The 22,936-nt window shown below is 44.3% G+C and overlaps 1 protein-coding gene across 1 annotated transcript in view; it reads right to left on the bottom strand.

Moving 5' to 3' along the window:
- Positions 1-22,727, bottom strand: part of LOC124787980 (netrin-3-like) — a 433,009-nt gene extending 410,282 nt beyond the window's left edge. The window contains exon 1 of the mRNA XM_047254997.1: positions 22,552-22,727. Coding sequence (XP_047110953.1) covers positions 22,552-22,726 — 175 coding nt within the window. The 5' untranslated portion in view covers position 22,727. The remainder of the gene's footprint in view (positions 1-22,551) is intronic.
- Between the last annotated feature and the right edge of the window lie 209 nt (positions 22,728-22,936).

The following is a 22,936-nucleotide window of genomic DNA, read 5'->3' as shown; positions in this document are numbered from 1 at the left end:
AACTGCGCTGATGTCATGACTCAAGAAGTCTAATCGTCTTAGGTAACATTAAAGGCATATCCTGGAACATGGCAAGTACACAAATACTCCGCCGAACGCCCGGCACAAGCACATCTAACAATAGATGCAGGGAACACAACGTGCTCTGCACACTGGACTACTTTTTTCTCTGAAGTATCGCTTCTTTTACTTCTGCGAATGGTTTTTTAATGTGATCAGAGGCAAAGTAAGACAATGGATATAGGTCCAAATTAAATCGTAGACCTCCCAACAAATGGCTGGTGTGAGAGAAATTTATATCACCTCTAATACGGATCTGATGTTTGGTTGATGTCATATCTTACGAGGCCAGACGAAGAAAAGATACAAGGCCCGTTGAATAATGGCAAGTCTCTAAGACGTTCCCATATAGGCTATACACTGCAGTTTGGAAGAAAGTTTCCGTTGGCGAATAATTAACTTAGCTTAACCCTATAACGAAGACACACATGCACATCTCTTCACTTTCTCCACCCTCATCGTAAAGTTCCATCACACTACTACGCTTCCACTGTGCTGAGAAAGGGTCTGCTCCGCTAATGTAACGACCGCTAGCCACAGAGTGTGTGCACGATGTGGGGTGGTAATCTAAGTCGTCGCGCATTACTGCATAAACGCATTTAATCAGACACGCCGCCAAGTCGTAATTTGCCTGTAACGAGCAACCATGTCGAAATACGCATCGGTCGAATCTTACGGGCACCGACAAATACCGTTGGAACAGGTTCCGAAACACCTTTGCGTGACCATACTCGACTTGTTCGCTAGGATTCTGCTGCAAAAGCTACAGCAGTGGCGCGTCAGCTTAATGCCAAGCGGGGACCGCATTTCTAGAAGAGGGGCTGTTGCAGAAGTAAGACTTGAAGAAATTCAACGAACACTTGCGCCTTAGTTCGGTAAGACGTCGATTGAAAATCTTATGCGTATTATAAGTAGCACGTATACTGCCCTCCATAAGTTTAGAAACACCAAGTGATTATCGACAATGGAAAGGAAATACTCGTACATTATAAAACGGCATTTTATTGTTTTCTACATGTTTCTTGAGCTCAAGAAATACATTAGATGGATCCAACTGTTGAATTTTAAATTCTTCAGAATAACTACGCTTTGCTTTAATCACTGATTTGCAACCCTCTGCATGCGTGAGTCACTTTTACCATGCTTTCAGTTGGAGTTAGTCCCCATTCTTGCTTCAGGGCAAGTGTCTCCCACTCACAGATCCCCATTTTCAGATCCTCCTGTCCATCTCACACCATGGTAGCTCGGCTGGGTTACAGTCAGAGGACTGGGGAGACCATTCCATGTTTTTCGAAATTTTCTGGACCTCCAGAGACTTCACACAGTTATGACACATGCGGAGTGTATGTATCCGGTCATTGTCTTGCTACAAGACAACCCCTTTCCCAATCAGACGCAAAACAGATGTCTTGTCATGTCGCTAGAGAATGGCATAATAATTCTGTTGGTTCATTTTTCCATCTAGTTTCGCCAAATCTCCGACTTCATTCCCTACAAAAAATCCCCACGTCACCACAGAACGCCTCTACGGTGCACAGTTGAGATTATGCATTGAGGATTCAAGCGTTTATGGGGTAAACGGCGTACGAACTACGAACGTACGGCGTTTACTTCCAGATATTTCGAACTTGGATACATCAGTGAATAAGACTCTTTCCTAATCCCCTGCTGTCAAATGTCGGTGTCTCGTAGCCCACTGAAGCCTTTTCTTCTTGTTAACAGGGCGCAACAATGGTTTACTTGCTGCTACATAACCCTAGATGTTGTTTCCTGCCAGGCGCCGCCTTACTGTAGATTGACTCACTGGTGTATCCCTAGTTGCGATTAGTTCGGCAGTCAGTTCACGGACAGTTTTGATGGTATTACGTCTACTGGTCACTACCAAATACACTACTGGCCATTAAAACTGCTACACCAAGAAGAAATGCAGATGATAAACGGGTATTCATTGAAGAAATATATGATATTAGAACTGACATGTGATTACATTTTCATGCAATTTGGCTGCATAGATGCTGAGAAATCAGTACACAGACCAAACACCTCTGGCCGTAATAACGGCCTTGATACACCTGGACATTGAGTCAAACAGAGCTTGGATGGCGTGTACAGGTACACCTGCCCATGCAGCTTCAACACGATACCACAGTTCATCAAGAGTAGTGACTGGCGTATTGTGACGAGCCAGTTGCTCGGCCACCATTGACCAGACGTTTTCAGTTGGTGAGATAGCTGGAGAATGTGCTGGCCAGGGCAGCAGTCGAACATTTTGTGAACCCAGAAAGGTCCGTACAGGAGCTGCAACATGCGGTCGTGCATTATCCTGCTGAAATGTAGGGTTTCGCAGGAATCTAATAAAGTGTAGAGCCACGGGTCGTACACATCTGAAATGTAACGTCCACTGTCCAAAGGGCCGTCAATGCACACAAGAGGTGACCGAGACGTGTAACTAATGGCACCCCATACCATCACGCCGGGTGATACGCCAGTATGGCGATGACGAATACACACTTCCAATGTGCGTTCACCGCGATGTCACCAAACACGGATGCTGTATACAGAACCTGGATCCATCCGAAAAAGTGACGTTTTGCCATTCGTGCACCCAGGTTCGACGTAGAGTACACCATCGCAGGCGCTCCTGTCTGTGATGCAGCGTCAAGGGTAACCGCAACCGTGGTCTCCGAGCTGATAGTCCATGCTGCTGCAAACGTCGTCAAACTGTTCGTGCAGGTGGTTGTTGTCTTGCAAACGTCCCAATCTGTTGACTCAGGAATCGAGACGTGGCTGCACGATCTGTTATAGCCATGTGGATAAGATGCCTGTCATCTCGACTGCTAGTGATACGAGGCCGTTGGGATCCAGCACGGCGTTCCGTATTACCCTCCTTAACCCACCGATTCCATATTCTGCTAACAGTCATTGGATCTCGACTAACGCGAGCAGTAATGTCGCGATACGATAAACCGCAATCGCGATAGGCTACAATCCGACCTTTATCAAAGTCGGAAACGTGATGATACGCATTTCTCCTCCTTACACGAGGCATCACAACAACGTTTCACAGGGCAACGCCGGTCAACTGCTGTTTTTGTATGAGAAATCGGCTGGAAACTTCCTCATGTCAGCACGTTGTAGGTGTCGCCACCGGCGCCAACCTTGTGTGAATGCTCTGAAAAGCTAATCATTTGCATATCACAGCATCCTCTTGCTGCCGGTTAAATTTCGCGTCTGTAGCACGTCATCTTCGTGGTGTAGCAATTTTAATGGCCAGTAGTGTACTTTTCCTGGCTTCCTGATATTTCCCTGGATGTTCCTGAGTGAGGACGATCGTCATAAGAGCCTGTATCTCGATGCCGGTGTATGATCTTGACGAGCATTCTAACACCCAGTCACGCGGCTACTGTAACTACGTTCACTTAATACAGTCCGTCAGCCTATCACAAAATTGCAGACACTACCTGCAGCTAATTAATGACGAATACAGTGGCGGTGCAAGTTAAACTACCCTCCAGACTACTTCAACAGAGGCGGCCCTTGCAGTTCTTGCCACCCTCTGCGCTTCGGCACGCCCGAGCGAGATGAGCGCGACAGAACAGCGACGCGACAAAACCTGTGCCAGGCGGCGCCCGACCACCCGCCCGCCCGGCCGCCCACGCACGTAACAGCCGCGCGAGGACGTGCCCGGCATCCGAGCGCATTCTGCAGATTACATTCCGCGGCGGGGCGCTGCTGCTGCTGCTCTGTTCCAAACTGGAGAATGCAACGCGCATTCCCTGCACCCGGCGGTGCTCTTGGCAGACGGCTTAATGAACACCGGCGCACCAAGACAGCGAACAATCCGCCACCCTCCACCCACAAACCCCACTCATGGTTCCAATTCTGCTCTCCAGCGTCGGAGAAGTGCTGAAGGCAACAAGAAATCTGGGAGCCCGCTGGAAACAACTATTGCAGAAAATAGTAGGTCTGCCGCTATTTACAAGTAGAGATCCTGTGACCCATCCCGATCTTGAAGAGCTTCAGCATACCACATCTACATCTGAACACTGTAATAGTACTGTGCGGAGAATGGCAGAGGATACTGGCTACTGTACCATTTTCTGGAGCTGCTTTCTGTTCCATTTACGTATGGGGTTCGGGAAAAATAACTGTTTAAACGCCTCTGTGCGCGATGTAATTAGCCTTACCTGGCCTTCGTAGTCAATCTTGGGGCGATACGTTGGAGGTTATACACTGAAGAGTCAAAGAAACTGGTGCAGTTGCCTAATATCGTGTAGGGCCCCCACGAGCACGCAGATGTGCCGCAACAAGACGTGTCATGGACTCGAATAATATCTGGATGGAACCGACACCATGAATCCTGCAGGGGTCTCCATAAATCCGTAAGATTCTGAACATCACGTTGCAAGGCATCCCAGATATGCTCAATAATATTAATGTCTGTGGAGTTTGGTGGCCAGCGGAAGTCTTTAAACTCACAAGGGAACCTCCCCATCGCACCCCCCTCAGATTTAGTTATAAGTTGGCACAGTAGATAGGCCTTGAAAACTAAACACAGATCAATCGAGAAAACAGGAAGAAGTTGTGTGGAACTATGAAAAAAATAAGCAAAATATACAAACTGAGTTGTCCATGCGGAAGACAGGCAACATCAGGGATAATGTGAGCTCAGGAGCGCCATGGTCCCGTGGTTAGCGTGAGCAACTGTGGAGTTACAAGTCCTGGGTTCAAGTCTTTCCTCGAGCGATAATTTTTATTTTTTATATAACCAACTTCGCTCTCCAAAATAAACTGTTGCATTCATTTGTTGCAGTTTATGTGACAAACTCTTATGTTTTCATCACTTTTTTGGGAGTGATTGTCACATCCACAAGAAAACCTAAATCGGGCAAGGTAGAAGAATCTTTTTACCAATTCACCTAGTGTACAAGTTAGGTGGGTCGACAACATATTCCTGTCATGTGACGCACATGCCGTTACCAGTGTCGTATAGAATATATCAGACGTGTTTTCCTGTGGAGGAATCTGTTGACCTATGACCTTCCGATCAAATGTTTTCAGTTCCCATTGGAGAGGCACGTCCTTTCGTCTACTAATCGCACGGTTTTGCGGTGCGGTCGCAAAACACAGACACTAAACTTATTACAGTGAACAGAGACGTCAATGAACGAACGGACAGATCATAACTTTGCGAAAATAAAGAAAGTAAAATTTTCAGTCGAGGGAAGACTTGAACCAAGGACCTCTCGTTCCGCATCTACTCACGCTAACCACGGGACCACGACGCTCTGGAACTCACATTTTCCTTGTTGTTGCATATGTTGCACATGGACTACTCAGTTTGTATATTTTATTAATTTTTTTCATAGTTCCACACAACTTCTTCCTGTTTTCTCGATTGATCTGTGTTCAGTTTTTCAAGGCCTATCCACTGGGCCAACTTATAACAAAATCTGAGGGGGGTGCCATGGGGAGGTTCCCTTGTCAGAAGAGTGTCTCTGGAGTCACTCTGTAGCAATTCTGGACGTCGCGTTGTCCTGCTGGAAATGCCAAAGTCTGTCGGAATGCACAATGGACATGAATGGATGCAGGTGATCAGACAGGATGCTTGCGTACATGTCATCTCTCAGAGTCTTATCTAGACGTATCAGGTGTCCCATATCACTCCAGCTGCGCACGCCCCATAACATTACAGAACCTCCACCAGCTTGAACAGTCCCCTGCTGACATGCAGGATCCATGGATTCATGAGATTGTCTCCATACCCCTACACGTCCATCCGCTCGATACGATTTGAAACGAGACTCGTGCGACCAGGCAACATGTTTCCAGTCGTCAACAGTCCACTGTCGGTGTTGATTGGCACACACCAGGTGTAAAGTTTTGTATCTTGTAGTCATCAATGGTACCTGAGTGGGCCTTCAGCTACGAATGACCATATCGATGATGTTTCGTTGAATGGTTCGCACACTGACACTTGTTGAGGGCCCAGCACTGAAATCTGCAGCAATTTGCGGAAGGGTTGCACTTCTGTCACGTAGAACGATTCTCTTCAGTCGTCGTTGGTCCCGTTCTTGCAGGATCTTTTTCCACCCGCAGCTAAGTCGGAGATTTGGTGTTTTACCGGTCTCTTGATATTCACGGTACACTCGTGAAATGGTCGTACGGCGAAATCCCCACTTCATCGCTTCCTCGGAGATGCTGTGTCCCATTGTTCGTGCGGCGGCTATAACACCATGTTCAAACTCGCTTAAATCTTGATAACCTGCTATTGTAGCAGCAGTAACCGATCTAACAACTGCGCCAGACACTTGTTGTCTTATATAGTTGTTGCCGACCGCAACGCTGTATTCTGCTTGTTTACATATCCCTGAATTAAAATACGCATGTCTATGCCAGGTTCCTAGATTCCTCCTTGAAGCTGGTTCTTGAAACATTATTAGAACTGTATCCGATCAAAAAATTCTAACTCCTATTAGTGGACATTCATATTAGGAGTGTCCACCCCTTTGCTTTATGATGGGCTGAACTTAAGTCGAAGTTCTAACTCATCTCAAAGATTATATCCGTGGTATCTGTTCTTTTGAACATGTCCGAAACAACAGACTGCAATATGATCCTGCAGTCACTATGAACCAAGACACAAATGAATTAAAGACAGTAGTCGCCTGTGGGCAATGATTTAAATCAATGGGGAAAGTTGAAAAAGATCGCAAGTAAATGGACGTCCATAACACGTCTTCTGTCGGACCCAAAGTCTAAGCTTACCCACACACAACTGATTTAGCGCCACTTGCCCATTATCCTCATTACCCGCAACAATCCGCTAATTCCCATAAGCACATTAAATGTATTCGCAATTGCGAATAAGGACAACCATTAACTGTAGACTGGAATGACGACAATGAAAATTTGTGGCGGACCGGGACACGATCGTGGTCGCCTTACCATTTGGCTATCCGTGCACGAGTCAACACCAGACCCAAACTTCCATATGTCATCAACCATGCGTCTACGACCCGTAACGCACACCCATTATGTATATTCCTGTACACGCAGACGTTGTACTTGAGAGTCGTTTGCCCGGTGTCTGCAGATAAATACGATATTCCAGTGCCTGTGTTATTCTGCTTATGATGCAATATCGTAATTCCCGTAAGAGTTCGAGCTTGGTGGGCACCTCCATTGATAGAATCACTGGCCATCATTTTGATCCTGCAGTCGCTACAAATCAAGGCACAACGGAATTAAAGACAGAAGCTGCCACTAGGCACTGATTTAAACCGATGAGGAAAACTGAAAATTTATGCTGGAACGGGTAGTCCATGCAGTCACGATAACCACTCTGTCCAGATGGCCTAGTGTTCAGTGCATCTGCCTAGTTAACACGAGACCAGTGTTCAAATCCATATCTGGCACAAATTGTCAACTTTCCTCATTGACTTAAATCAGTACCTACTGGCAGCTACTATCTTTAAGGGGGGACGTTGGTGAAATTGACCAAAAATGTCAATTTTCGATTTATTTTTTATTTGTTAGTACAACTCATGGACAATAAGTTTCAATGTTGAAGTCGTACCGAAAGTGCCTGAAAATTCATTAAAAGTGTGACACGGCCTCCCTGCCACGCCAACGTTTTGAAGCAGGACTTCAGTACCAGCTCAGTGAACAACGATTCTGTGTATTACTTTCAACCAAACGTGTGTGGGACACATCTAGAAGGCCGTGACAGGTACTCTTTGGTTTTATGGATCATCTTTGGCCGATCCTGCACTTTTCAACAAGTCCGTTCATGGCAAAACCGAAAATCCAAATGAGTCTCTAAATTCACTCATATGGAAACGATGCCCTAAAAACACATTTGCATCTGCTACAGTTGTCAGAACTGGCAACTTACGATGCAGTTACTGTATTTAATGATGGGAACGCCAGGAGGATGAAGGTATTAGAAAGAATGGGCTTCAAGATAGGAAATTTTACTCAAGACATCCTGAGAAAAATAGATTTACACCGCGTCTCTGTAGCTGAAAAGTCTGTTGAAAACATGGTAAAGGAAAGAAGACAGACAACGAGAAACCAGAAGAGAAGCCTTGAAGGGAAAGACGACCCAGAGTACAAATGTGGTTCCTTCTGAGGAAGTGACATAAGGGAAAAAAAATTACGAACTTAAAATTGCGTTTCCTGAAAAATTTGTTTTTTAAAGTTTATGTAACTTTTCCTGAGATTCTATGAATGCTAGAATTATGAAATTTTGTACACATATTTCTGTAAACCTAATAAGCGTTGTCTCAAGAGCAAATTTTGAAATTCTGATTGCAAGCTGAGATGTGGGGCAAAGTGCTTAAAATATTGCATGAATTTAAAATTGTACTTGTGGAATAATAATTAAAAAATTATGAAAATTCTCCTATTTGTACTATTCCAAAAACCTCATGAGAGAAGCTTACAACGTATAAAGAGATGAAACGGAGAAATTTTTGTAGTAATCTCATGAATACTTTCTGAGAAAAAGAAATATACATTATTTTTTGAAAATAAAACTACAAATTTCATTCAAAGGAAAAGTTGAATACATATAATCAAAGAATTTTATACGTAAATGTGTTACTTTCACGTAAAGCGTGGTACAAAAGTTTATTGCCGTATCTCCAAAACAGTGGATTTGGTGCATTTTTGAAATAGTGTGTGTTTTTCATCAACGTCCCCCCTTAATTCCTTTTGCGTCCTCAACCCACAGGTCCTCCGCTGGCTTCAGGTCGGGACTCAGGATAGGCTAGTCCGTTGCAAGACTATTGTCATCCCCCAAACCACTGCCTCAGAGGCGCTGCTTTATGACACGCTGAAACAATCGTCGTCTTTAAAGTGCTCCTCAGATTTGCGCAGTATATAATGTTGTAAATTGTGTTAAAATCCTTCCGCATTTAGCGTTTACTTAAGGGCAAGGAGGGCACCACACCCTAACAACTCCATACTGCAACAGCGTCTTCCCTGTACTTCACACTTGGTATTATACCCAATGGCACGTAATTTTCTCCCGTAATTAGTCAAATCCAAACCCTCTCATTGCAGTGCCGCAGAGTATAGCGCAGTTATCAATCCAAATCACTCGTGTACAGCCATTTACTGTCAAATGCCATCGATCTTTCAAAATGGTTCAAATGGCTCTGAGCATTATGGGACTTAACATCTGAGGTCATGAGTCCCCTAGAACTTAGAACTACTTAAACCTAACTAACCTAAGGACATCACACACATCCATGCCTGAGGCAGGATTCGAACCTGCGACCGTAGCGGTCGCGCGGTTCCAGACTGAAGCGCCTTTAACCGCGTGGCCACACTGGCCGGCCATCGATCTTTACACCAGCTCAAGCGCTGCTTACCACCGAGTACAGAAATGTGTGGCTTATCGGACTGTATACCATTCTTTTAAATTCTCGACACACAGTCACTGTGCCAGATGGATTGCGCGTAGCACACAGGAACTCACAAATGATTCCTTCCGCTAATTTCATACCAATTTTTACAACCACCCTGTGCAATGCTCGATGGTTCCTGTTCGTCAGTGCATGGTGTCTGCCTGGTCTTGGTTTAGGTGTGGTTATTCCTTCTCGTTTGCAGTTGACAAACACCTCACGATAAGTCAACCTGGGCAGCTTTAGATGCACTGAAGTGTCTGATGTATTTGTTACTGCTCTAACTGTGAATGACTAGTCCACGTTCGAAGTCACTGAGCTCTCCTGAACGATCCAGTATGCAGTTTGCGGGCTTTCAAATAAAAAAGTGAAATGTGGTGTGGTGATGGCCCTCAACTACGTACCCTCTGACTCAGAGTTGAAATATTAAAAGTTTTGGCTGGTTTCGTTGTCTTGGGGCTAGGTTACGTAGTTGCCGCATTACAAGCCAAATACTGCTGAGTCTACAGTATACACATGAAACGAATGGTCGAAGGTTCCTATCACTCGGCAATTGCGAATTTTGAACGGTATATAGAAACTTATAAATGAAAGACTGTAATTAAATAAATCCTGCAGGTACTATTTTGAAGACTTTAAATGATGGTTGTTATAGCAGAAGTACCTTTAAGAATGCTCTTTATTACTGTAAAACACTTATTGGTCTCGATGATCCAGCAATTAAATAAAATATAAGTTGAGTAACAGGGAAACAATAGATTCCTACTTTAGATATTTAGTTAGGAACAACAACATAGCTCGCGAGATATTCACTTCTAAATCCGCACTACGTCTTCACTGCAGAAGCCACGGAAATCTGACATGTGCACAAGTCGGCACTACGAAATATTTCTATCTCCCGCGACCATGCAAAAACTGCTCCACTCCCCAAGTCTTTCCCGTGCCCATGCGTCCGTCGCGCCATATTGCCCAGGACCCTCCCATGCCCTCTCCCGTACCGTATTCTCGCGCCGCACTCCCACACAGTCTCTCCACGTGTCCTTTTTGGAACGATCGCTGTGATTGGCTAGAGCACTCCTGCCACGTCTCCAAGTCAATGCACACTGACAAACATAATGAAACACATTCGAAATACTCTATTTATATTTAAATAAATTGGAATTAAATAAATATTTCTATTGCTGGACCATAAACACACTCTAACATACATTATTAAATACACAAACAAATTAAATAAACATATATCAGAGGAACAGAACAGAAGTAACCCAGTAGCCTAATGTCTCTGTGCTTTCTAAAACACAGTAAATAATTGACCAATTTCTTAATGAATTGTATATATCGGATATAAACAAAGACATAGATGAATAAATATATTTATAAGCATTCTGCTACCGTTTTTTCGTGTAGCTGTGGAGTACTTATGGCCTGACGCGATCGATAGTAATCGGCCACTTTCACCTCCAATAACTCATGTACTATTACAGTTACATGCCTGTAATTTATACTAATTTAGGTTTACACTAATAGCTTTCTAAAGACACGTCGATGGACAAACTCGACGTTTAGATTTTGGAAATTCGTTGCTCGTTGTTACTTGTATAATTTACAGTCAGATACTAAACTTTAAACCAATAAAGATACTGAAAATCTGTTTACACCATCAGAATCGCCTTGCAAATAATGGTAACGTACATGTTTCTTTTTGAGGTATCACAATTCATTTGGTTACTATTAATTTCTATACGAACTGTGAAATGGCTGCCATTAAGGTTTCACCAAGTCCGCCATTTTTGGCACTCCCAGCATGTCTCCTTCATTGACACAGCCCCCGCCATGGAATTCCCAGCCACGTGGTCCCTGGATCCCGGCTAAAGCCGTCGGCACACGGACCGTGCTGTCGAAGTTAACGTTGCGCGTGCCAAGTTCAACGTGCTGCAGAACGCTCAGGAACGATGCGACTTGTGCATACGGTTCGTGCGCCCCAACGTAGTATACGCGATCGCAACGCACTCCAGCGGCAGTGGAGGGATATTTCTAGTTCGTAAATCATACTGTTTACTCAACGGGCGCGCGTAAAATTCTCACGTTAGCTCTATTAAAACGCACATTTTCACAATCGTCCACGATAAGGAAAGTACCATGTCCAGTCAATAATGACACAGGCTTATAAAAGTTCCATTACAAACAGTGCGGTACAAATTTGGAATATTTCTCCGCGTAAGATAAACATTATTTCATCATTCCCACATTTTAGTAAAACCGCAAGGTCAGTCTTACTTGATCACTGTTCCTACCCACTAGCAGAATCTTTGCAACACGTGAATTACGAAGCGTACAAGAAAAAGGAGCAAAATATCTTTATACAAGCAGCGCAAGCTGTCCTGTAAGCCAATCGAACGAAGTCACCCCTCAAAAAAAGTTGAACTTACATTTACATAACATCAAATATTATAATATATATTTATATTGAACTAATAATAAAGTATCAGAAGCTAATAAAAACGCGAAAGTTAGGAAAAAAAATTGGAAGACATGAACCACCGCCCAACAAGTAATGCAATACTGGGCAGTGACGCTACTCATTACACTAAATCAACACATCTTTTGTGTATAATCGTATTATGTTACCCATTGCTGAAAACCGTAATCGTAGGTATGTTACTAATTTAATTATAACAAATTGTACCAAGAACAACACGTTTTGGGTGGATCTTCAGTGTGTCGTTGCCTTCAAATAGCCTGCTCTCATAATACACAAGTTACAATAATTCTTTTGCCACGAATATGATGTTTCTCATTATTTTGGTGGAACGAATCACACAGTTAACAACGGGTTTTCCAGTGTTTCTCAATTTGCTGGTGCACAGAAACGGCATATATACATATAGCCTTGAAATGAATGCCAATATGGCGCCTCACAACTCTACACTGAAGGGAGACGGCGTGCTTGTGACGTAGGTGGCGGTGTGCCATCTCATTGGGCAACGCTCAGACGCACGCTCATAATATCTGGTATACCAGATATTGCTCTGCACGTTCGGAAAAACTCCCGAGCGTGCTATTCCACGCTATGACGTCAGAAACTCGGCACGCTCAACGTTCGGATGCACGGTTCGTGTGCCGACGGCATAACGTTCGCCGATGAGCCGAGGCCCGCCGAGAGGCCCCAGCGTGGCCACGCCAACTCTGAACTTAGAATATTTTCAGGGCGCTACAACTCGCCCCTTACCTCACGTTACTTCTTCTCTACTCACAGCACAATACTCCCAGCTTCTTTTATTCTCGCAAGTCCACCTTTCGCTACATCTAATGGTCAATTCCGCATTACATAGGGATGATGTTAGGTTGTCTCTGATCAGGTAGTGCGTAGTACGCTATTGCAGAACTTTAAGCGTCTTTTTTTGAAGTGCCTATCCGTTCAGGTTTTTCACTATCTCCTTGACACTCTCGCATGGGTGAAACGAATCTGTGACCATTCGTGTTGCCATTCCTTGTAAATGCTCATTATCGCCTGTCGGTGCTTTGTGGTACGGATCCCACCCCACAACCTGGACCATCATTCCAAGAGACAGCGCACGAATATTTTGTAAGCAATCTCTTTTGCAGACAAATTTTCCAAGTACCTACCAATGAACCGAAGTTTGTCTTCAGCTTTACCTACGACTGAAGTCTGGTTCCGTCCACAATCTGAAACCCGCCGAACTTAACAACCATATTTCTTGCTGGAATATTGTGACGAACGAATAATGTTAGATGCCTTCCCTTCATGAGAAATGCGGAAAAGTTTGGAAATATTCCAGGACAAGGGGGCACCAACGGATAACCACGAACGGAACGGTTTGCTACCACTTCCAGCACCTATTCTGCCAGAATTCTGACACTCAGAGTGTGTTCCACCACCAGGATTCGAACAACTTATATTCCTAGAGCTCCACCGTGCTAGCGCTTTCGGCAGCTCTGATGAGCTAAAGAAGCGCTAAAAAGTAGTTCCTGTGAATGATAAAGTATAAATCTCAGCCAAATCATTCATTCATCTACGATGAACTCAAATATGTACTTCTTCCAACACTCGGGGCCAATATAAAACGAGCCGATCTAGTGTAAAAACAACGTTAATGAGCCTGATGATAAGTTTTAGACCATACGTTTGCGAGTGAAACCGGTTTACTCATGAACGCGACAGTTAATAAAGAGTGCAGTCCTGTGGGATGTCATTTCGTACAGTTCGCCATATTATCACACAAGAAGCTGAGAAACAACAAATCCAGAAGCACATGGGCAAGTATAGCTTTAATCATTTAAAAAATAATTAATACTGAATGTATGAAACAGTTATAGAACAAATAAGCTAAAACCTACTGATAATAGTGGAAAAATAAAAGAGTCAGACAGCACAAGCGTAACAGTCACGGTTATATGTGGAAACAATTTGTTGGGAGTTCGTTATTTGCGTTTCTGGAATCTGTACATACTATGGATGTCTCAAACGCTAAGCGACAATTTTGAATTGCTTATTATTTGCGAGCAGTCTTTGGAGAGTGTAGCTGTGTCGCTGGAAGACGTGGTTTGTTTTGTCATCTTGGCGGCGAGGAGCGCGCATGTTCTATAGTGAGAGTAGTAGTGAGAAAGACGCCGAGCAGAGAATTCGTGGCAACGTAGACGTAAAGTTAAGTACATCTGTGTTTAAGTAAAATGATTTGTGGTTTAATATAGTGAAACAGGGGAGTAATGTTTGATGAGTGATTTATAATGATAAGCGTATGAAAAGGAATGAAGGTAATATATTTTTACTGGCACTGCAGTCGCGAGTAGTTAGAATCATTGTTGTATGAGACATAAATATCAGGGACGTTTAAATTTTTCATTAAAGATTGAGTAATTTTCATTGTAAGGTATTTTTCATGTATATTGATGATTTGTCTAACATTTGTGAGAATAAGAGTATGGTATCAATGTTGCCCTTCGTCAGTGTTAACGAGTGTCGTATCATGAATTTCTTACAAGTAATACTACATCAGATAATTTAAAAACAGTTTGTTAAAGAAATATTTCATCTAATAGCACTGTCCATATCCTCGATCCAAGTCAATTTCATTTGAAGCGTGTCTCACTCAGTGACGTTTATAAAATAGTTTATTTGTTGTCTGGAGTATTGCGCTAAGCTCTCAGCAACTGTGGTTAGAAATCTGCAGCTGGCGCAATGGAGAGCACCAAGCAACGCGTTTCCAAGCAGTTACATTACCAGGTAAGATATTTTTATTTCAGTGTCTGTTTGGTACGAAAATTATCAACGCACAGGGACCTCTTCATGAACAGCATTATTAGGCAGATCATTACGCACACTGACCACTTTGTTTAATTGAAGAGATTAATAGTAAAGTTCAGGTTTTAATCAGTTTGCATATCTTAGAAAGATTATAAAACAAGGCCAAATTCATGTTGTGTTCTCGCAGGCAGATATATTTGGTTTCTCTCGCAGTTGGAAATGTACACAGTCAGCAGAAGCTAAACAGCAGCACAGTTACAACCAACTGAGTCTGTACGAAATCATAAATCCAGTGAAAAGAGTTATATTAAAGGAAAGTTTCAACGTCACTACGCATAGTCATTATCCGTGGCATGTATCAAGTAACAGCTGCTCACTAAGTCCACAGTGAACGAACCAGGCAATACTGAATTTCAATAACTTGTTAACAAAGATACGGATTGTATACAAAATCTTTTCCAATGCTTTCACTCGCTTCCAAAATGCCACGCTCCTCGTCGTTCAATTCGTGGACAATGAATGGAGCGAAAATAGGACTAACCGCCAAACATGGAAAAAGGTGGCATAGTATTTAAGGCATTGGACGCGTATTCAGCGAGAGTAGTGTTGAAATACCCATAGTTGCAGTAGTTTCACTAAAACTAATCAAGGCAATAGTGGAAAGGTTCCTTAGTGTAGAGCAGAGCATATTTCATTATGTATTCTTCCCCAACAGGTCCTCATGCTTCGTGTTTAATAACTTCGCCGTCGACATGACATTAAACAATAATTCCCTTAGTTTCACCTAGAATGTACTTTTAAAGTAGTAATATCTATGTTATTTCATCTACTTTATGGTGTTGTACAACGTTAGTCCTAAACTATCCCTCAGAACTAATGACAATCGAAGGTCTCTCGTTGATTTCAGCCAAGAGTGCAATCTCTCCGTTAATCGATTGTATTGTTCAGATAACCATGTTGTTTTGTCTGTGGTTTGAAAAGTGTAAGAAAAGAGTTTCCGTCAAGAATTTACAAATCTGAGCTACAGAGTCCCTTAAATAAATCAGTAGTGAAAATCGTTTTGTTACTCTGACATAACAAAGTTTATCATTAAAGGAAACTATTTTTTGTAACTGGTACCTAAGTTTTGAAAATGTTACTTTTCTGCTTCAATTTCTTAGGTGAATCAAAATGAATAATGGCAAATATTCAGAGATTGCTGTAACTGATACTACGCCAATATTCTATCGGAAGAGTATACCTGTGAATATGATAAACGACTTACGTGGGGCAACTACATCACAATATTAAGAGCTGAATTATCTTTTCTTTAAACTATTAACTTCAGTACCAAATGCGACAATTAACTGTTTACATTGTTACATGATGAAAGAGGTAGCGGTAGTGGGAAAAATATCAAATTAAATGTGTGTCTATTACCTACCTTTATGGAGACGTACAGAATGCGGAAAGTTAAAAGTTGCTGGTACGCCGGCTGCATCCGAGTTCCGAGGAACAGGAATCATGAAGCTGATGTTTGCCGAACTACGACGCTACTTGGAAAGCAACGTCGGCGTATAGCAGTAATGGCGGTAGATAACTGAAATAGGGCACGTTGCTTAGAAACGTAAAACTGCAGAATCAACAAACGGAACAGCGGGCTGCTGTGGCGACACTGGTGCATGGTTACGGAAATGTAAACAGAATCACAGGAAGACGAATAGCGTCTCTGGAACATAAAAATCCTAGAAACGTTATAACTGTTTTTATGTATACGCAAGTATTACGAGAAGCTAAATATTTCTGAGCTTCTCCTTGTATTTAGGTTTTGTAGGAACTGCTTGATTCTGTAGAAGTTGTTCCTTAAGGAATTCCACATATTCTTTGCGGGTGTGTTACGCTTATGAGTACACGAATAGAAAGAAACGAACGGGGTAAAGCGTTATGAGTACTGCCATTCACGATACTGAATGCGCCTGGTAGCGTTCTGGTAATGCGAAGCGAAAAAAGTTTGTAAGCGGAGCATTTAGGGTATAAGGCAAGAGAAGGTAATGATGAGAAGGCTCGCCTTAGATGTTGGCGCGCAGTGTAGCTGGAAATGGATCGAGAACGACCGTACAGCTGACTTTTCAACGAGACACTGGAGGCCTTATACACGGTCCACTCACATTAATGTGATACGGCCTATTTTTCGATGTCAACATGCAATTACCACTCACTGACGTCAGGCGGTAGCGATAACAGTGGAGCGTATACAAAGCGTCTGAAGGCCAAACGGACATGATCGTTGGCTTTCAGGCCAATGGTGCAACCATTTCCGAAACGGCAGAGTCTGTAAACTGCTCGCGTGCTGCCGTGTTTAAACTATACAGTGTGTGGCAAAACAGTGTTTGGTGGCCGAGCGGATCTAGGTTGTTCAGTCCGCAACCGCGCGACCGCTACGGTCGCATCTTCGAATCCTGCCTCGGGCATGGATATGTGTGTGATGTCCTTAGGTTAGTTAGGTTTGAGCAGTTCTAAGTTCTAGGGGACTGATGACCTAAGATGCTAAGATGTTAAGTCCCGTAGTGCTCAGAGCCATTTGAACCATTTGAAAACAGTGTTATCCAAAACGTTCCAGCGTCCGCAGCAGCTTCCTGGTTCGTGCACCCATGCTGACTGCTTCTCATCAGCAACCAAGGCTAGAGTCTTCACGCCGGTACCATTAGGGAGGACTACGGTTCAAACCTGCGTTCGGCCATCCAATTTAGGATTTCCGTGATTTTCCTAAATTACTCCAGGCAAATGCCGGGAAGGTTCCTTTCAAAGCGCACAGTCCACTTCCTTCCCCGTCCTTAACACAATCCGAGCTTGTGCTCTGTCTCTAATGATCTCGATGTCGACGGCACGTTAAACCAGGCTTCCTTGCTTCCTTTCACGCCAATACCGATCCACTGAGTGACAACAGGTGGCCGTTTAAGATTACCACGTTTTAGGCTCCATCGGGCGGATGGCGTGTACAGTCCTGCAACAATCGCCAGAAGGATCGAGGCCAGAGGAAGGAGACTCATGGTCTGGGGAATATTTTCGTGGCATTCCCTAGACGATCTAGTCATTCTTGATGGCAAATGGATCAAGACAAGTATGCGTATAACATTGGGGACCCTGTCCTCTCTGACATGCAGTTTGTTTTTCTCGGCACGATATTACCCACCAGCAGGACAATGCAACCCCTCAACAGCACGCAGTGTACGTACATGGTTTGAAGAGGAGCGGGATGAGCTCACCGAACTCCCCTGGCCACCAAGCTCTCCGGATTTGAACCCAATCGCGCCTCTTCCGGCACGCCCGCGCTGCAAAAGGTGGTTATTCATGCTTTTGACAGGTGGTCACACTAATGTGACTGGACCGTGTAGCTTCGCCCTTTACATTTGTGCCTTGAACGTCTGTCCCACCACCTGTCTCAGAATACAAACTCAAACGAGGCTGTCCTGAAGGAACCAACCCTGACCGCCGTCTTGCACACTCCCGGGGGAAGCATCTCCTACAGTTTGTAGGCAAGACGCGACCACATAGTGTCCACAGCATGGAACGCGCATTGTGTACTGTACCCTTGGCGCCACACTATCGGGAATCCTGGTTTCCCGTCTAGCGTCCAAAATTGGCGACATTTTTACCGCACCATAACTTTCGAAGCAGCTTCATTGCACTAATTTGCAACATCAGTCATAGAATCAAGGCTCTCACGGCAGGTGTTGCCATCACTTAACACTTTCAGGCTGAGATGTCGTGGTCCATACACAAGACTCTCCCCTGACGTTTCGCCTTCGACTGTAGAAGACCTTCTCCGAGGACAATCGGCGGATTGCGACGAGAGAGCGAGTGAGCGCCGTATACCGGGTGAGTCACCTAACGTTACCGCTGGACATATTTCGTAAACCGCATCAAATACTGACGAATCGATTCCACAGACCGAACGTGAGGAGAGCGGCTAGTGTAATTGGTTAATACAAACCAAAAAAAATACACGGAAGTACGTTTTTTAACACAAACCAAGGTTTTTTAAATGGAAACCCGTTAGTTTTGTTAGCACATCTGAACATATAAACAAATACGTAATCAGTGCCGTTTGTTGCATTGTAAAATGTTAATTACATCCGGAGATATTGTAACCTAAAGTTGACGCTTGAGTACTACTCCTCCGCTGTTCGATCGTGTGTATCGGAGAGCACCGAATTACGTAGGGATCCAAAGGGAACGGTGATGGACCTTAGGTACAAAAGAGACTGGAACAGCACATTACGTCCACATGCTAACACCTTTTATTGGTCTTTTTCACTGACGCACATGTACATTACCATGGGGGGTGAGGTACAAGTACACACGTGGTTTCCGTTTTCAATTACGGAATGGAATAGAGTGTGTTCCGACATGTCAGGCCAATAGATGTTCAATGTGGTGGCCATCATTTGCTGCACACAATTGCAATCTCTGGCGTAATGAATGTCGTACACGCCGCAGTACATCTGGTGTAATGTCAACGCAGGCTGCCACAATACGTTGTTTCTTATCGTCTGGGGTTGTAGGCACATCACGGTACACATTCTCCTTTAACATACCCCACAGAAAGAAGTCCAGAGGTGTAAGATCAGCAGAACGGGCTGGCCAGTTTATGCGTCCTCCACGTCTTATGAAACGCCCGTCGAACGTGTACCTCACCCCTCATGGTAATGTACATGTGCGTCAGTGAAAAAGACCAATAAAAAGGTGTTAGCATGTGGACGTAATGTGCTGTTCCAGTCTCTTCTGTACCTAAGGTCCCCATCACCGTTCCCTTTGGATCCCTACGTAATTCGGTGCTCTCAGATACACACGATCGAACAGCGGAGGAGTGGTACTCAAGCGTCAACTTTAGGTTACAATATCTCCGGATGTAATTAACATTTTACAATGCAACAAACGGCACTGATTACGTATTTGTTTATATGTTCATATGTGCTAACAAAACTAACGGGGTTCCATTTAAAAAACCTTGGTTTGTGTTAAAAAACATACTTCCGTGCATTTTTTTATGGTTTGTATTAACCAATTACACTAGCCGCTCTCCTCACGTTCGGTCTGTGGAATCGATTCGTCAGTATTTGATGTGGTTTACGAAATATATCCAGCGGTAATGTTAGGTGACTCACCCTGCATATAAGCCATCCAGAGGGCGCCGCTGTCAATCATGTGACGTCGGCTGTGCTATGATCTCTGATATTGCCAACTTTCTCAATTGAAATTAATCGATTGTCACACTGTTGCTGCAATGTTGACATCTATATCTTATGTAGCTCAATGCCTTCATCTTTTCTATTAAAATTATTGCAGTGTTTGGCAATCTCAATGGCCTCTCTGTACATTCGCGCATAATAATGCGACGTATTTGCTCTGGCGGTCGTCTCACTAAACTTTATTTCATGATCACCTTCCTGAAACACATGTTCTGAATATTTATGAATATGTCCGAGGCGGCAGTTCATTTTATGTTCACCCAGACGGGTGTTGCCGCTTCTTTTTGTTGTGCCTATATAGACCTTTTAAGCAAGTACGATGTGGAAACTGTTTTCAGACCCACCACGAAAATAAAAGAATGTTTAAGATCCGCAAAAGATAAACGACATCCTCTAGCTACACCAGGTGTCTATGAAATTCCGTGCAGTTGTGGAAAGGTCTATATAGGCACAACAAAACGAAGCGTCAACACCAGGCAGCTGAAATAATGCACGCGCTTAGTCTGCTCTGCCAACAGACTGCACGCCCCATGCCGAAGCTTCTTGGGTAAGAGTTGACGCGTTATAGACCTGCCTAGGGGCTGGAAAAAGATTTATTTCACCTTTGATGGTTGGCTCTTATAAATAATTATTCCGTGCCGTGGGAGACTGGCAACACGATGGATAATCCAGAATTGTGGATTAGTGTCGTCTCATTCTGTGAAGGATGTGTCACTCCCTATCGTGTTTAAAACATTTGCTGTTGGTTCTATCTCCGAAGCTGCTATCGTCGAGGAGAGATGAAGACCTTCACTCAACTTATCATTTATCTGGAGATCGGGGATAAAACTGCAGTTACGGGAACAGGTTTCGATGGTCACTAAAATCAGTATCCATTCTACTGCGGCTAACGCCGCTGAGCTTCGTTAGATGTTCACATATTTATACACTGATGAGCCGAAACACTGTTACCACTGCCTACCGCGAGGCTGAATGCCCCCTGCAGGTGTTGCGAGAACGTGATACAGTAGGGAGAGAATGTGAGCGAAAGAGAGACGATTGGGCAGTCATTACTGCGACGATACGAGCCGCAAATGCGGTAATTGATTGATACAAGCAACTACTATTCTGAGCACCCACGGATAGTAGTTGAAGAATGGTCAAATAACGAGTAGAGCGTATGGTATTGGACGACCACGTCTCATCACAAAACGTAGAGGTCGCAGGATGCCCCACTGTGTAATCCAGGACAGGCAGCGATCCGAGGCAGATCTGACGACAGTGTACAATGCTAGTGCAGGCACAAGTGTTTCGGAGTACACAGTTCAAAGGCCATTGTAGAACATGGTGCTCCACATTTCAGGACCCCTTCGTGTTCTTGGGTTGACCCAACGACATCGTCCGTTGTGATTGCAGTGGACACAGAAAATGTGATTTCCCACCGTGGATCAACAGAAACGTGTCGCATGAATCGCATTTCTCGCTGCATCATGTCGATTGTTGGGTCCTTACACGCCATCATCCAGGCGATTGGCAGCACGAAGTACTGTGCGGCTGGTGCCGGTGGAGGTTCGAGTCCTCCCTCGGGCATGTGTGTGTGTGTGTGTGTGTGTGTGTGTGTGTGTGTGTGTGTGTGTGTGTGTGTGTGTGTGTCCTTAGGATAATTTAGGTTAAGTAGTGTGTAAGCTTAGGGACAAATGACATTAGCAGTTAAGTCCCATAAGATTTCACACACATTTGAACATTTTTTTGGCAGCACGAAACGTGCACCGCTTCACAGATACAGCCGGTGAGGGCATAACTATGCCATGGGATACATTGAGCTTGGCGTCCATGGGATCTGTGGTGGTAATCGGAGGCATCATGAGACAGCAGTGAATTACGTGAACATTATTGCGGACCACCTGCATGGCTTCATGCTTGAAATCTCTCCCTGAGGCGATGATATCTTCCAGCAGCATAACTGTCCGTGTTACGAGGTCAGAATCGTGGTACAGTGGTTTGAGGGGCATGATAGTGAACTCACGTTGATGTATTGGCCTGCAAGTATGCCTGATCTCTACCCATTGGAACACGCATCGGGTGCCAGCTGCGTGCCCGTAAAGCACCACCCCGTAATTTGCGGGAATTGCTTGAGCGTGCTTAGACACCTAGTGCCACATATTTCTGGAATCCTGCAAAGGGCTTGTAGAATCGATGGCAAGCAGGATCTCTGTTGTACTTTGTTTAAAAAATGAAACATCAAGGCATTAAACAGGTGGTCATAATGGTTTCGCTCAAGGGTGTATGTGATATAATATCAGACAACCCAGTACAGCTACCCCCAAGACATTCCGAGAAATGACGTAATAGATTCAACTTGGTGATATCGTGACAGAAGCTTTTAGAGACTCCAGTGTCAAAGAGTTGCAAGGTGAGAGATGCCGTGGTGAGATATTGGGCCAGTAGGTTATGTAATGTAATAGCGGTGGGTCTGCGAGATGCGTTACGGAGAACTTACCTTTGCAGTGTCGTGGTGAGATCTGAACTTGGCGGTACGTGTTGCAGTACCAGAGGGCCGGCCGGACACCTGTTGGGAGTCAAGTGCGGCGTGGCTTACCTTTGCAGGCCTTGCGATGCGAGATGGGCTTGGTGGGGTCCCGGTAGTAGCCCTCGCGGCAGTAGTGGCAGTGCCGGCCCGCCGTGAAGTGCCGACACTTGAGGCACACGCCGCCGCTGACGCGCCCCGACAACTTGTACAGCTCCATGTTGAAGCGGCAGCGGCGCGCGTGCATGTTGCACTGGCACGCTGCAACAACCAGAACAACACGCCTGCGTCAGTCACAGTGTCTACCAATACGTGATACAGAGCATGGCACCTACATGTGAACCTCACAAACGCTCTCTTGGTCATTCCCAACTACAAGTTGCTCTATTTCAGCACAGATGTGAAGATTACTTCAATAGAATGTAGAGGTAGTGTTATGGGATCATTACTGTTTATA

This window comes from Schistocerca piceifrons, chromosome 3 (genome assembly GCF_021461385.2).
Source record: "Schistocerca piceifrons isolate TAMUIC-IGC-003096 chromosome 3, iqSchPice1.1, whole genome shotgun sequence".
NCBI classification, from domain to species: domain Eukaryota; kingdom Metazoa; phylum Arthropoda; class Insecta; order Orthoptera; family Acrididae; genus Schistocerca; species Schistocerca piceifrons.
This window is presented reverse-complemented; position numbering and strand designations above follow the sequence as displayed.